The sequence below is a fragment of the Hypoxylon trugodes genome, assembly GCF_022578975.1.
Source record: "Hypoxylon trugodes strain CBS 135444 unplaced genomic scaffold F4822scaffold_3, whole genome shotgun sequence".
NCBI classification, from domain to species: Eukaryota; Fungi; Ascomycota; class Sordariomycetes; order Xylariales; family Hypoxylaceae; genus Hypoxylon; species Hypoxylon trugodes.
In genome coordinates, this window is record NW_026250018.1 from 1,943,758 (window position 1) to 1,958,666 (window position 14,909).

At 45.7% G+C, this 14,909-nt stretch overlaps 4 protein-coding genes across 4 annotated transcripts; 1 reads left to right on the plus strand and 3 right to left on the minus strand.

Moving 5' to 3' along the window:
- Positions 1-1,228: 1,228 nt before the first annotated feature.
- F4822DRAFT_442210 (N-terminal nucleophile aminohydrolase) lies at positions 1,229-3,023 on the minus strand (the record flags this gene model as incomplete). The annotated part of the gene is made up of 4 exons (XM_051462969.1): positions 1,229-1,962; positions 2,017-2,761; positions 2,842-2,937; positions 3,009-3,023. The coding sequence occupies 4 exons, from the start codon at positions 3,021-3,023 to the stop codon at positions 1,373-1,375; spliced, it is 1,446 nt and encodes a 481-aa protein (XP_051316850.1). The 3' UTR covers positions 1,229-1,372.
- Positions 3,024-5,384: 2,361 nt separating this feature from the next.
- Positions 5,385-6,695, minus strand: F4822DRAFT_171885 (PQ loop repeat-domain-containing protein). The gene is made up of 2 exons (XM_051453303.1): positions 6,425-6,695; positions 5,385-6,364 (listed from the first exon to the last, which is right to left on the minus strand). The coding sequence occupies exons 1-2, from the start codon at positions 6,570-6,572 to the stop codon at positions 5,679-5,681; spliced, it is 834 nt and encodes a 277-aa protein (XP_051316851.1). The 5' UTR covers positions 6,573-6,695; the 3' UTR covers positions 5,385-5,678.
- A 908-nt stretch (positions 6,696-7,603) lies between these two features.
- On the minus strand, positions 7,604-8,319 carry F4822DRAFT_171891 (uncharacterized protein). Its single transcript, XM_051453304.1, has one exon. The coding sequence runs from the start codon at positions 8,216-8,218 to the stop codon at positions 7,850-7,852; it is 369 nt and encodes a 122-aa protein (XP_051316852.1). The 5' UTR covers positions 8,219-8,319; the 3' UTR covers positions 7,604-7,849.
- A 4,151-nt stretch (positions 8,320-12,470) lies between these two features.
- Positions 12,471-14,548, plus strand: F4822DRAFT_171939 (uncharacterized protein). Its single transcript, XM_051453305.1, has 7 exons — positions 12,471-12,746; positions 12,816-12,872; positions 12,956-13,155; positions 13,229-13,352; positions 13,407-13,618; positions 13,706-14,013; positions 14,068-14,548. Exons 1-7 carry the CDS (start codon positions 12,629-12,631, stop codon positions 14,108-14,110), a joined length of 1,062 nt encoding a protein of 353 aa, XP_051316853.1. The 5' UTR covers positions 12,471-12,628; the 3' UTR covers positions 14,111-14,548.
- Positions 14,549-14,909: the final 361 nt, after the last annotated feature.

Consider the following 14,909-nt stretch of genomic DNA (forward strand, 5'->3'; position numbering starts at 1 on the left):
AGAGTTATAGTACCTAATGTACTTGTTATATAATATTCTCCCCCTTTATATTTAAGTCCGGACCATGCAAACTCCTACCTAGGTAGGATTACCCGTATATAGACCACTCGATACCCGAACATATTCTTCGCTGTATATCTCTGGCATCTACACGGATAGCTTACCGCTTCTATAAGACTTCGGTGAACTGAGCCCAATTTTTCGCTTCCAAGTCCAACCAATTTGAGAACATGTAGAAGAGGCACTGCAGCAACATCCGGAGCCAAGCTATTGTGACTGGTAGCGAACATCCTTTTATGGGGCATATGAGCGGCACAGAGAAAGATAGGCTATATTAATAAAATATTACCTAGACTGTATACAGTTATGCTCGTATACTCTAAACCAATCGCGGTTACTCCTGTGTTAGCCAATCGTAGTTGCTCCGACATGTGGAACTATCGTATAGCAAATCTCATCGGTTTTGTAAGCAGATGCGACCCTATGGATATATCGGATATAAGACATTTAGCATAGAGAGGATAACTAAATATGATGGAAGCCCCAGTTAGTCCTCACTGTCTGGTATTTAAGTTTTGTATAAGATCTCACAGAAGGGGGTAGAATGTCTGTACACGAGTAACCAGCAAACAACTTTTTCGGCATGTGCTATACAAGTCTTTCCAACAACTTATCCATAGTCCATCCGTTAATTGACTTAAGTTCGAAAACTTGGGCACTAACGAATTCCAATGCCGATTCATGATAGACGACACTACACCTATGGCCGTGAGGTATTGGCAGCGATGGGCAGGAGCGGATCCGCTCCATAGCGTCCTTCCCCTGGACAAAACCGGAAGGTACGAACTACAGTGGATCCGGTACCGGCAATCGCGATAGGGGGCTCCAGGGAAGGCGCTCTGATTCAAGGTTAAAGATTAGGATTTGGGATCATTAATGAAGCTTCTAAAGTGGATGGCTCGGTCCTATACTTCGGATATACGAACAAATTCTCTATCATCCGATAACGCGGGGCGCCGACAGGATCTGTGCGACAACATAGTCCTTTAGTCTGCGTCATTACGTTCACTTGACGTAAGACCATCCAAAGTGCTGAAAAGTCAATTCATTAATGGGTATGGGGTCAACCATCGATCTTATGATGCTATGCTAACGGAAAGTACTAGGACAAAGTGCTGATTTTCACACCTGTTTTCAAATCGTCAAACCCACCGCAACCAGAAACGCCTTGCTACCGTCACCGCCGCCCGTTTTGCGAAGTCATTCTATCATCAATTTCGAAAGTCTAAGTCTATGCGGGGAGTTGAGAACGCCGAGGGAATATAGCCGGGAGAAAGATATAGAGAAAAATGTTGTCGTAAGGTACCCTTTACTACAAGGCCATTCCCAAGACACGTGCTGCCTTCTCCGAAGTTGTGTAATCGGGAGCTCTTGATGAGATGCTTAATGCCGGGGGGCTATCTGGCATTGGTAGATCGGTATCTACCTGATGGTCGGCCGGGTGAGGTTGTTCACCGATGTTGAGGGAGCGCCTTTTTTTCTTAATGTTACCCTGCGAGGGTAGTTTATTCCCCATGTCAGGACGAGTCTCTGGCCGCGGAGGCGGCTCATTCGGAGGGGCTCGGATATCTGAGGGCAGGTTCGACTCTGAATGCGCAAGGGGTGTCTTGCTACGAATAGGCACCGAAGGACCCTCGGGTGTTCGGCTTCGACCGATACCGGCAGGAATCAACGGAGCAAGAATCCGTTTGTGGCTCTCGAGATCGATGTTCGGAGTGGGTAAAGGGCTGGCCACGCGTGGAGCAGCCTTTTCGTTGGTGGTAAGTCCTTTCGTTTGTGCGAATGCTGATGAACGTTTGTGGTAGGGATCGCGGTCTGAATATCCGTCTATTATCGGGTTTACCATGACTGTTTGCCCGTGAATGGTCAGGATGGAATTGGTAGGAACGTTAACCCAGTTTTCTGGTTTCTTTCGTTAGTAATAAGTACCTCATACGCGATAAAGCCTCGAAATACCTCGTTCAAATGTTAGGGGTTCGCTAGCGACAAGAACAATATCCGCTCCCTTATCCCGACGCTCCATCTGGTAATCTCGATCGCTCGAAACAGAAGACTTCGTCTCCCATTGAGTACCCGATGAATAATATAAGCTTGCAGCTTCGTCGGTCTTGCTGCTCACATATCTCGTGCAGATGATGCTGTGACCATCTGCTACGGCGAAATTTAACAAACTTCGGGTGTCTACGTTTTCGCTCTGAATAACACTCTCGGGTATAGCTGTCGTAAGTTCATTGATAACCTCGATCGTTTGCAAAAGAGCCTTGCGTAACGTAGCTGGATGGAAGCCGTTTACGGGTTGGGAGCTCGGGTTGACACCTAAACGCTCTAGACGGTCGAGAAATAAGGCAAAAGCCCATTCGCTGTCGGTTCCACCTTGAACGGAAAGGTACCATTTGTCATGTAATCGTTCACCAAGCTTTCTCTTGATATGTTTCCAACCACCCAAACCACCATTGTGCATCCACATCAAGCTTCCATGACAGAATGGGTGGCAGTTGTCCTCACTAAGAGATCCCTCGGTTGTGGCTCGTACGTGGGCAAAGACTAGTCGTGATGCCGTCTTCGTAGCGATTCGGTGTAAGTTGGTGCAGTTCCACGCTGGGATGGTCGAAGTGAAGAGACACGGGGCGGAGCCCAATTTCGGGTCGGTGTACCAGCCAATTCCGAAACCATCAGCATTGTTCTGGCCTCGTCGTGTATCCTGAAAGACAGATTGCAAGTGTCAGCCCGTAATCTTTGTGGCGTATTCTTACTAAATTAGGGAAATGGCGGTAAACTCACCAGCCGTAATCGCGAGTCGAATGATTGCTTGAGGATAGAATGGGTCGGATCGAGAATCAACTTCGAGAGCAGAATCTCGTCACTGCCTTGGTAAACCTATCAAAAGAAAATATTTATCAGTTCTAGGTTCTTATAACTTGCGTGACCGATCTAGGAGGGTAGATTACCAGGAAGCGACACATCTTATTGATGCATGTGACAGATTGGTTAAGATTGAATTGACTTCCAGTAGGGAAGGTTGCAATTGAGGAACTGGGGAACTAGATTTGTCGTATAAATCAATGAAGGAATTGATTGACTCCGAAGTAGGGGGGGGATCGTTCTCTTTTTGCTTGTCGCCAATTTGAGTGATTTGTGACAAAACCGTCCCTCCTATTATTTTTGCTTTTCTTATTTTGATTTTTTCTTTATCTTTTTTTTTGTTACAGTCAGAGTCATCCAACGACGGTTGAAGGCGTGGCGTGTATATATTACTGGATGGCGAGATCGCTGGTTGGCCCTAGAATGCTGGAAAATTTCGCGGATACCTCCTAGCGTCTCCCCTCCCTCTCATTAGATCCACTATTACGTAGCTTCAAAAGGAATGGAGATAGGGGAGAAGGCAACAGCTAGGGCTAGCTAGCCGGGCAGCTACAGAGTACCTAAGATAGACTAGTTTGACAGCTGCAAGTTTCCGGGGTACATTCAGCGTAGCAGCACCAGCACAAGGTATGGAACCTTCCGAGTAACCCTAAGAAGCATAGCTCTTCAGGGTTGTTTTAGTTATCTCACGCTGGAAATCTGGGGCACAACCAATCAAATGTAATCGCGATACGCTAAGATAGGGGTCTTTCACTAACCCTTCATACCTGTAATTAATTCTTATGTTTGCAATTCTTCTTTGTGCAAGTTACTCAATCCCTTTTATTCACAACTCAAATTTAAGAGTGTATATACGATCATGTCTAACGTCTGACAAAGTTCATTAGCGATATCCTGTGGATATCGAGTTATTGATTGGACGTGGAAACTTTTCATCCCACGCACATGGCTTCGTCTTAGGAAATGACATGTACGACGATCAAGTTTGCTCGCCCCAGCCTTCTACCAATCTACAAGTTCATATGCTGCTTGCCATGTGCAAACGTACTCTTCTGGGCTTTTAGATGTAATTTGTAGAAAATATCGCAATCCTACCTAACAAATACCAGGCATCTCTGTCATGCTTGCGAGACAAGGAAATTGTTTCAACCACCCGACCGTATCCTCCCGACGTAATCAGCCTTTTGTTACCGGGATCCTGGGTCGAAAAAATGTACCAGGGCTGATTGCCCAGATTGCTCTAGTGAGAACTTTTCTCTCGTGTGAGGCTGTTGAGCTGTTAGCGGGACAAATGAAGCTGAAACCACTAATGGGAATATCCTTGAGGTTCCTCCATTATACGTTCTATTACTAAATAGAAGTTGAACATGGATAGAAGTGCTAACCTGGGTTTTGGTAACTGACACTTTTCCACACTTGGAATGTCCATTTGCCAATCAAATTCATCCCATCTTCCGTGTTGTCACCCTTAAGATCGGGGAAGTTTCTTATATGTAGTACTCAACTCTACGCGGAATTCCCGAGCCGGCGTGTCGGATATATGTAGTTCTAAGAGTTTTCGAGCTAGATTTTTCATATTTGTCGGTCTCGGAAAGCAGTCGCTTCTACACATGTTCACAAGAAGCCTACCAATGAAGGTCAAATTATATTCTCTGGATGGTGGTGCGAGGTCAGTACAGATACTACTTAGGTATGGGTATTTAGCATATTTTAACACTTTGCACTTTCGCGTCGTAGAGTTAGATCGCGGCGCTCCTAGTTGACATATCAGATTCCTGCTTACTCTTTAATTAGGGGTTCGTTCCAGGATCCCCGTGACAATTCTGATGACCCATCTCCTAACCACTTCTGACCCCTTCATTCTGGTCTCCAGAATTCATTGTTTACCTATATAAGTATTTTGTTAAATTATATGTAATATTTTAGTACGCCTAACTTGACAAATTGAATTCAAAAACCAAGACTAGAGCTCGTCTCGGATCCCGGCTGCTATTTCTCGGCTTTAGTCTGATGTTAATGTAAATCCCCTGCTTCAATTTCGAGGAGGTGAATATCATGGAGAAAATAGTTCAGGTAATACATGGATTTTTCAATATGAATAGCAAGTCGACGTGAGCGCTCTCGTAGGCTCCTTTCGTGAACCTTCGGCGACATAACAACCAGATTCATATACGAGCCACAAGAGGGTATCAAGTGCCTTCGAAGATGAAGGTTGAAACCTTGTAAATAAAAGCATCTTAAAGCCTGGCCGGACTTAAATCAGGGGTCTTCGGGCGAATTCTTTCAGCACGTTAACCCCTGACATTAACTGATTCACCTCCTTATCCATATTCAAAGTTCCACAACGGCTATTTCCTCGTATTTTCGGCGATAAAGACCGTCAGAGGTGGACTAACAGACACCCACATCGGCAAGCTTGATGGAATTTCCCAGCTGACGGTTGATCCATCCCGACTTTAGAGACAAAAACCCACTTCGGAATGTTCGCTCCCAGCTTCATACCTTTAACCAATCGCCCTCGTTCTTAATAGAAAATACACCCGTTTATTCTTTCCTGGGGTGATTCTGACCGAAAGAATCATCCACCTTATCCTAGGCCTTATTGAACGTGGCATAAAAGGCTCTCGCGAGGCCTCCCGACCTGAGGCCATGTGGATCAGGTGACGATGCTTGAATTGAATCAGTCCGACACAGGATCTGTGAACTCGAATAAATTTCTTGTGTATCTAGAGGAAGATGGATTTTATCGAGTATACTTAATCTAACCTCCTTCTGTCCTCACCCCTTTCAAGCAGTGAATCCGCCTCTCCATCCTTAACCGTACCATCATCACGGTAAATCACATAATGCTGTGCCATAAACACCAAATCATACAACATGCTCACATTGCCCAGCGCGAACTTGACCGGGTTTCCTGTGACACCGGACCAGTCGCCTTGAAGGTATGAATCGATGACCAGCTGTGCGATACTGAGAATGCCGCCCAGGAAGTCGAGTAGAACTTGCCATATGCTCCAGCCCTTCGTGCTGCGGTTGCGAAAATTGTACACCAATTGCGGTGCATATTTGACGAATGTGATTAATAATTTCACGTACGAAATCGTGTAGATTACGTCCAGCCACGCCCACGCGGTCGCCGGGTCCGCGCCTTCCGGAACAGACGTCACAACGAAGATGATGATGGCGACGGCAACCGCCGATCCGCTTACGATGCCCAAACCCAGGCGCGAAGGTCTGGTTCCTGGCGCTCGGTCGAAACCCCACAGGGAAGGCAAGAAATATTGCGTCAACAAGACCGTGCATATCAAGAACGCGTGCGCGGCGAAGACAATATCATTAACTGCGACGGTCGGCGTGTGTCCATGATTGCGTAGCGCATACTGATGTCGAATAACTGGAGAAGAGTAGAAAACCGAGTTGTAGATGAGGTAAGCGAGAAATCCTACAAACGTTAGACAACCCACGACCCCGCGGTGTTAGGAGATGCGACCGGTAGACGTACCAACGGTATTCAAAAACGGGAAATCCACAGTGGTGCCGGATGTCGACTTCCTCCGGATATTGAGGACCGGCTGCGAATAGAATGATAAGGACCAGGATAGTGTATATATCCACCCGAATACGGCGGACAGGAAGTCGAGGAAATTCATGCTGCGCGACCGGTTAAAGAGCGCTTGGCATACGGTATGGTCAAGCAGTAATCGATTATCGCAACTTTCTACTCCAAGAATTGAATGGAATGACGTAACAAGCAACAAATGGCCCAGGATTCTCTGAGTATCATACAGAAAATGTATTAGCGAGGGACGTGATAGATATTCGGCGAGATGTTCGGTGAGGGTTCTGAGATTGAATGAACTAAAGAGCGACCCGGCGCTTCGGAACTCTAGCGAGTACCTAGGTACCTAGGTAGGTATTCCGCCATCGCACCTGTAGCACATACAATATGCAAGTATCGGGCTCCCCTTTATGAAAATAAATGCTACTAGCATGATAGTTGCATATGTAGAGATTATCCTTCTCTACTTAGGTACCTTATTTTTCACCAAATTCTATCTCGCGGGAACCTTATGCTATTCCAGTCTACCAAATGCTCGTAATCTTGATATCTACTTTCTCTAGCTAATATGCAGAAGATTTACCAATGAATCTGAAATATAGTCGTGGCCAGCTCTATAATCGAGTCGAGATTATCATGTAGAATATTGGGCCCCCTTTTCTTCGCCTCCTCCATCATATCTGATCTCATCATATACATAGTAGCATACTAAGAGGTAGCCATACTTCCAATAATATTGATTATAGACATAACATAGGGAGGTGGCACTGTCAGATTGAACACTACAAATCTATGCAGAATTAACTGATCTTCTCGCGTACAGTACAAGGTGAATGATGCGTAAAATGCTTGTAAAACCACTAAAATAGCCTTCATGGCGCCGAAAGACGTGGATCTAATTGGGGTTTATAACCCGGCGGAAGTTTGCAAAATGTATAGGTATCCAAGGTATTTGCCAAGCCGACCGTAGTAGACTCTTGTTCGTAGCTATCACATTTCATCAGAGATGGCACATTACATCATTCCACATAGTCGGCGTCTTACGATGTATCCGGCTCCGCCTCCTATTCCCTAGCGTGCCATATTATGGAAAACTTCGGCTTAGGTCCTATTGGGCAAATCAATGGGATATGTCTTTAGTGTAATGCTTACCCTCTGTCGTCGTCTTGTAGGACATTTCTCGCGGTCACCAGGCAGTAGTTTCCACTCGTCATCCCTGATCACCATGTAAGGGGCCTGATCTATCTTCTTGTTGGAGAGCCGGTTTCCAAGTAACGCTCACTAAAGAATGGCATTGACACCGCCGGCTTAGGGAAGTAGTAAAACGACGATTATATTAATGAATCTGTCCGGTCCTGTTTCCTAAGGCTAGAATCGCGCGGTGTCGGTGTGTGCTGCATAAATGCTAATGTAAAGGAGGGCTATGACTGTCCATTTGGTTGGTGTGCAAATGAAACTTGGCGGTCCATGGTTGTTTATGCTATCCGGCACCAAGATGGTGGTGTTTTGACTTGTAGAGACCAGTGACACCCCGAAACCAAAGTGTACTGCACAGTACACTATGATCGTAGGCGCATACAATGTATTCGGTTGTCTTTCATCTTCGTATCTGATTTGAGTATTGTAAGGGTCAGATAAAATTTGCCCACAACACAGCTCTTGCTGAGGCAGTGTTGTATCGCTGGTCACGGAGAGCGCACGGCCCCAGATATTACGAGCAGGCGAAGGGGTTAACATCGGGAGCTTTTTAGATCATGAAAATGCTAGCCAATCAATCTCGTTAGAGACTTTGTGAGGTTGGGAATACGTACCTAGGTATAATTGATAAGGGATCCAGAGTGGCGGGCCGAGCCGTCTCCAATTGATAGAGAATTTATCTCGCTCGTCTACTTGAATAGTGTGAGTATGCTAGCGAGACCTACCGCGCCTAGATGAGTACCTAGGTAGCTAGAATTGTTGAGAAAATCATTGGCGGTGCAAGAGATAGAGTTGATAAACATCGAACGATATAGACGGTAAGGTATATGACAAGGACGACCGATATCGAAGCGTGCCGGGGGTGATTAATTGCCCTCGTACAGCAGCTGATCGACATACTTGTCCTACCAGCCCGAGCGAAAACGCACAAAGATATCTGCCTACGATGTAGGTGCCGCGTATGATACAGAGCGAAAAGGGGGGATGGTTGTCTATCAAACCCCAACAAATCATTAGGCATGCAATCGGAAAATTAACTTGATAAGATGATAATTGGGACAGAAGGCTTCGAAATGGAAGTTTGGAGAATGGAACTTTTATGGGGGACTTTATAAAAAAGGACTTTTACAAGAGACTTTTATGGGAGGAAGAGGACTTTATGGAAAGGTAGATACTTAGGTACATGTAACCTAGGGTAGTTTAGAAAGGGAATAGGCAAGCAGATCCCATACCTATTGGGTTTATGTGACTTTGGGCAGCTTCCATAGGTTCCTACATACCTAGGTATGTACATGTGTTGATGCAGGGGCTGACTCCTTTCCAAACACCGTTGCTGCAGTTCAACTTTATGAGGCCTCTCGGTTGAGAATTAGCGTAGCGATTGTAATTATGACGGGATATTTGACAGCTAATGATCTTAATACCATAATTTCCTAGTTGTGCACCCGTACCAATATGCGCGGCGTGTTTTGCTTTGTTTGTTTTGCTTTTCCTCAAATAGACGCCTACATATGTACTAAGTTACCATCATGTACGTACCTACCTAGGCAGAAGGGCGTCAGACTAAGTGCCGACCGTTCTCACTGTGTTAGGAAGATTCTTGAGCCAATCACATAGTCTTATTTGGACAGTAAATCTCATACTAATCGCACGGTCGGCACTTAGTCTGACGCCCTTCTGCTAGGTAAGTACGTACCTATGTATTTAGGTTAATGAAACTTAATTTTGTTCAAAATATAGAAACATAGTATACATAGGACATATTCCTATAGCCCGGCCATTACCCCCAAATCGAATATCATGCACCTCGGTCTCGACCGCCTTAACCATGGATCCCTTGCATACCTACTTTTGCACTAATGATCTCATACTGGCTGCTCTTTCCTGCAGCTGAAATTCCCCAACGCGATCGCCTTTTTTCCTTCTAAGAACAGATCTCCAGCCCACGTCCAATCAAATAACAACAAAGGTAAAATTACTTAGGTATGCCTTGCCACATGTGCCAGTATCCCATTCGCAGAGTACCCTTGATCCAAACGGGCTCGTAGTCACGAACCCCGAAAGGCCCCGAAAGGGGAAAAAGCTATTGCCGAGCAGATACCACACTTGAAGAGACGCCCTGTTGCCCATCAGGATTGTGCTGTGTCTGTAGCGGAATCGAGTCGGCTTCCGCCTTCTTTTTGCCCTTGAATAACTTGGACGCTAACCCTCTCCTAGGGCCCGAGCCTCCGTCAAGTGATGTCGGTACTATAGTCGGAGGTAGCGGGTCCCTAATCACAAATGTCAGCAGGCACCATTACTACCTGGTTATGACGGTCTTCGTACTTCTGGCAACTCCCGCAATTGAACAGACCGCACATTGGATAAGTTGTATTTACGTGTTTAGGCGAGACTCGATTATGTTAGCAGCGGTCCGGCCCAATGCTCGAGGAGTATTGCGTTCCTAAACTGGAGATCGCAGTCAAATCGACTACCGAGCGGACACGATCTTATGTAGGGAGATTTATCAGAAGGCCCCATCCAACGGGCTAATGTTTTCTTTCCCCTTTCCCTCCCCTTTCGCGTTAGGGGATGGCACCGCGTAGTAGGTATCCGCAATCTTAATCATCCCGCCTGAGTGGCCGTCCATGAAGGTATTGCAGATTTTGGGTGGAGTTCCTCTGAAATCCACCCAACATGTATCGATGCCGTCCATCCATAGCTAGCGTTCCTGCATCCCAGACCAAGATGTCAACTTTTGTGGAACACTTCGTGTGGCGCCAAGAAACGACGATGAGGTCTTAGCGTAGTATTCGAAGCATTGTAGTGATAGGTTCCTATGTCTCCGGCTTGAGGTGGTAGAGGATCTATATATACGCATATTCCCCGACAGAAATGAGGCGGACATGATGTACGTCTGTAATTCAGTGCCAGCACTGATTTGGGTCCCTGTCTTCACACGCTTATCCGCATGGTCACACAAAGCACCCACAGACACCTAGGGTTCCATACTCGGATTCCCATGTTTGGTATTGGGTTTATGTTGTAAAAAGATCGAAGGATGAAGTCGGCGCGCAGCTCTTTGGTCAAAACCGGATATTGGAACTAGGGGTCTCTACCATCATAATACCCACCTTCACTACTTCAAAAATGACAATAAATTTCACCACTGTTTGTGAAACAGGAGGGTATTTCCCATGCCATCATTAATACGACACATCCTTAGGGATTACCTGTCATGCTGGAAATTTTCCATAGGATTCAACATTTATTATATAATATCTGGGCGTGCTAGTATCTGGCTAGGTATGTCGATTCCAATTACTCCTGAACCGGATGTCACCTAACACGAGTTAGGTGTTCAACCTTAGACGCTTAGGGCAAGTCCTGATATATAAATAGCAAAATGATACAGAGAATTCTCCTAGAATAGTGGGCTATTTCATTGCCCAGCATACACGGGCCGAACTATTTTTTCACTCAAAGGCGCCGTTACAGTTGTTAAAATTATGAGCAAGGGATATTGTTGTAGTTGTACGTGCAATAATATATATCTGGGAATTATCAATCACGGAGACCCATAAGAAAGAGATGACGAATTTTCCGTCACCGTTACTTGCATGACACTACTCTCAGAAATCTCCTTTTCAGTGCGCAAGATTTAACGTCGCCTGGAAAGCGGGTGTTCGACCTGTAAACAGCACAAATTATCCAGTCACTCTAACCCTCCCTGCTCTCGTTCTAAAGTTGGTATGAAATTGAAAAAGGTCTTGTAGCCTGGGGGCGTGACTAATCATGTTGTTACATACTACCTACCTAGGTAGTCAATAGATCAGGGGTAGACTGGGTTTGGGAGGATCTTTTGGGTGACGATCTTTTGTTTCTCAAATCACCGTTTGGAATGTGTAAAAGGATACGGCGAGTAAATTGTCGGGTGCTGATTGGTTAAAGGGGCTGATTGACGAGGATAGAACGTGACTACCGTAACATTGCATGTATATGCGGGCCGAGAGCAGCACTGCATGTAAGGCAGATTAAGCGAAAACGCCTGGCTAGCTACATGGAATTAGAAACTAAACTACACCGCCTTGGGCGAGCAGAATGTCACACACTTATAGCCTTATCGCATTGCTAATAGTTCCTTCATAGTGATTGAATGAGGCTCTGTGATAGCACCTAGGCAGGTCTTGTAAGTCCATATTTCTATCCCCTTCCATATCCTCAGATTATATAATAACCAAGACTGATGGTTAGGTACCTACCTAGGTAGATAGGAAATGCTATCTATCCATTCCCTTCAACAATTTTAGAAAGTGTAAAACACCACTAGATTCTCGCAGTTTAACTACGGAGATACGAAAAGCTAGATTTCAGCGAGGCTTTCTATGGGAGAGCTAGCCTACCGGAAACATACACAGGTTGGTATAGTGACACCAATGAAAATATTCCCATGAACCATAGTCGAACCACCATCTTAGAGGTCATTTGCCATGGCTTATACTCTACGTAACATAGTGGTCTGTCGTCAAGTTGCTGAAGGGCTTCCACAATGGGCTTTTTACAGCGCCATATGCGACGCACCCTCCATAAAGAAAATTTCTCCCGTTTCCATTGGCCCAATATACCTAGGTACTCTCCGATGCCGATTAGCCTAGCCGTCCTGTAGGGTTAGTCTTGTTGGCAACTCCATAGCCACAAAACAAGTTTGTGTAGACCAACGATAGCTACCATATTGACTAACCATGTAGTCTGCGCAGATAGAGCCGCTAACTCAGCCTCGAAGTAGTAACGCCGTGAGACGACGTGTAGGCGTATTTGGACATTTTCGCTTCATCCAATACACCAGCTATACTGGCCGCCATGCTCAATCTTGTTGCTACTCGACTGATATATATCTAGACTACCCTCTAGTCACTCGTCAGGCGAACCTAATTTACAGAGGATCATGGTTGTGTCCTGTATCTTCGTACGATGGATCCTTTTTCCGAAGCGGAGAAAGGTCAGGCACCGACGACGCCTATTTCCGGCAGTAGAGACGAGGGTGACCACTTAAATGTATCCTCATTAGCCAACCAGCAGGCTAGAAACCGTCAGTGACCATGCGAAGTTTTCTTGTACTTCCTATCAAAGATGAGGAGTAATTGTTAACGCCCCTTAGCACGTCAAGAGGTTCTGGGGGATAGTGTAGGGGACATTGTTTCAAGTATGGAAGTCTGTAAGAACAACATCTATATGTCCTTATTTACCTACCTAGGTAGGTACTCTCTTATGACCCAGTGCTAAACCATAGGCGCACAGTAGCCGAGCCACTCCATGGTTTGGCGAGAGCTGCCGCTCTTCAAAGCTGCTCATACAACCTGAGCCACCAAAGACAATTCAGCACTCTTTGGCATCGACTCTTATTGGAGCTTCAGAGGGATATTACTAAGTTGGAAGGAGTTTGGGCGCGACTAAACGAAAACGATAGCGGAGTTCCCATATCCCAGTTACGGGAACAGGTATCTGTTATAACCAACCACCCTCTGCTATGTCATTCCTCGTGTTATAAGCGCGCCTGACGATGAGGAACAGGGCCTTACCGAAAGTAACGGCGGAAATAGGGCATCCAATCACCCGCTATTCCAGTCAAGTGCGGAGCAAGCTTGCTCCAGAGACCTCCTATTCAAGAAAACGTTCGACAGACTAAAGCTCTATAGTTAGTGGCCGAAGGTCTAGCCCAAGGGGAATGTGTGTTGACTTGCCAACTTAGCCGAATCAGTACTCCTTGTACACCAACTTCAAAAACTGCCCCGTACAAGCCGCTGGGAATGGTCGAGCCTATACCAAACATTCAAAGGCGAGAACCTATTGAAAGATAGCAGTTGGAATTTCTTGTGCTTCCAGGACGACTTCTTGAGCACTCGAGCTGAGCGAGCCGACCGAACCTTTGCCGGTCTTGTATATGGTGATGCGCCTCTCTCTGTAAGCTTTGACACCCTTATTAAAAAGACATCTTGTTAGATGTCTAGGTAGTTATGGCAGGGAAGTTTCTTCTAACTACCGTTGAAGAGGCTATTCAGATGGATTTTCAAAATAAGAAATCGCGAATGCAAGGGGAACGAAGCGAAAGCTAGGACAATGATCTACCTACACACTGGTGGCATGGAGTCGCTCAAGAACGGTCTCGTGGCTACTGGAAGTGGTATTATCTTGATGGTTCCAGTGGGAATACTGCTTCTCCAGCCCATGGATAAAGTAACGTCGTTGGTAGTGGTGGTGTGTTTCGGAGCGGCGTTTATCTTCGTCTTAATGTTGCTGGGTAAAGGGTTGGACACGATGCTCTATAGTTTCTCAGCGTATGTGGCTGTGCTCGCCAGGTATGGATCCTGTAAAGCTATCTTCCTGGCACTGCTGATGATAAATGGCTATAGTTTCCTAGCAAATATTCAGAGTAATGGCACCCCTGCATGCTAATCTTGAGAGCACTGGAACATGGTAGGGGTAGTCCGAGTGAAAAGAAAATCGGCACTATCCAAAGGCGCGGAACATCGGTTTTGGGGAGCTGTAGGTTTACCTGGATAGGTATTTGCCTTAAGGTTAATAGGAACGAACGGGCCTCTGTAGTCTTCTCGTAATAGAGGCTGTTTTCTCTTTGAAGGGGGTGAAGTTGGTAACAATAGCCATGAACTCGTCTGTAACTGGTCAAATTACCGACACAGCCGCGTCAAGCATTTCGGTGAAGGTTTCTAGAAATGATTGGTTGGTTTGTCTTCCATTCGGCGTCTAAAAGAAAACCCTGTAGCGGGTACCTTGTACCTTTCGTGTGGCCCCCTGTCTTTGTATCTGGGCTACTTGTGCTACCTAGCTACGAAGCAATCCGAGAGAATTAAAGCACACTTACCGACTTTGGTAACATCCTAAATACGAGAGGAAAAAGGCAAATTTAATTTAATTGCAGAAGAAGCATGATAAAAAATGCGTGAGTGCGTATGCCGTGCCGCTTCTCAAGTTATCGAGACAGCCTATCATCATCTATATCTTCTACTATCTTTTGGTAACTGATACTCTACTGTATACTGAATTTTGTCGATCTCGATGTACTAGCAATCTAGGAATATTAGTTAGACCATGCAACCGGTAATTTGTCCTGTGTATACGCATCCCACTCAGGCGTCAGAGTTGATCGCCAGCGGCCTGTCCCATCTTGTTTTGGGACAGCAAGTAACTAAAATAGCAGGCAGTTTCGGGGTTATGATCGTGTACACCCGGACTT

Bases quoted from the DNA above. Each gene is read 5' to 3' on its own strand.
- F4822DRAFT_171939 (XM_051453305.1), top strand. From the start codon at position 12,629: ATGGATCCTTTTTCCGAAGCGGAGAAAGGTCAGGCACCGACGACGCCT. The intron at 13,156-13,228 runs GTATCTGTTATA...GATGAGGAACAG, and splicing joins TATCCCAGTTACGGGAACAG to GGCCTTACCGAAAGTAACGG. The intron at 14,014-14,067 runs GTATGGATCCTG...AAATGGCTATAG, and splicing joins TATGTGGCTGTGCTCGCCAG to TTTCCTAGCAAATATTCAGA.
- F4822DRAFT_171891 (XM_051453304.1), bottom strand. From the start codon at position 8,218: ATGTTAACCCCTTCGCCTGCTCGTAATATCTGGGGCCGTGCGCTCTCC.
- F4822DRAFT_171885 (XM_051453303.1), bottom strand. From the start codon at position 6,572: ATGAATTTCCTCGACTTCCTGTCCGCCGTATTCGGGTGGATATATACA. The intron at 6,365-6,424 runs GTACGTCTACCG...TAACGTTTGTAG, and splicing joins CCCGTTTTTGAATACCGTTG to GATTTCTCGCTTACCTCATC.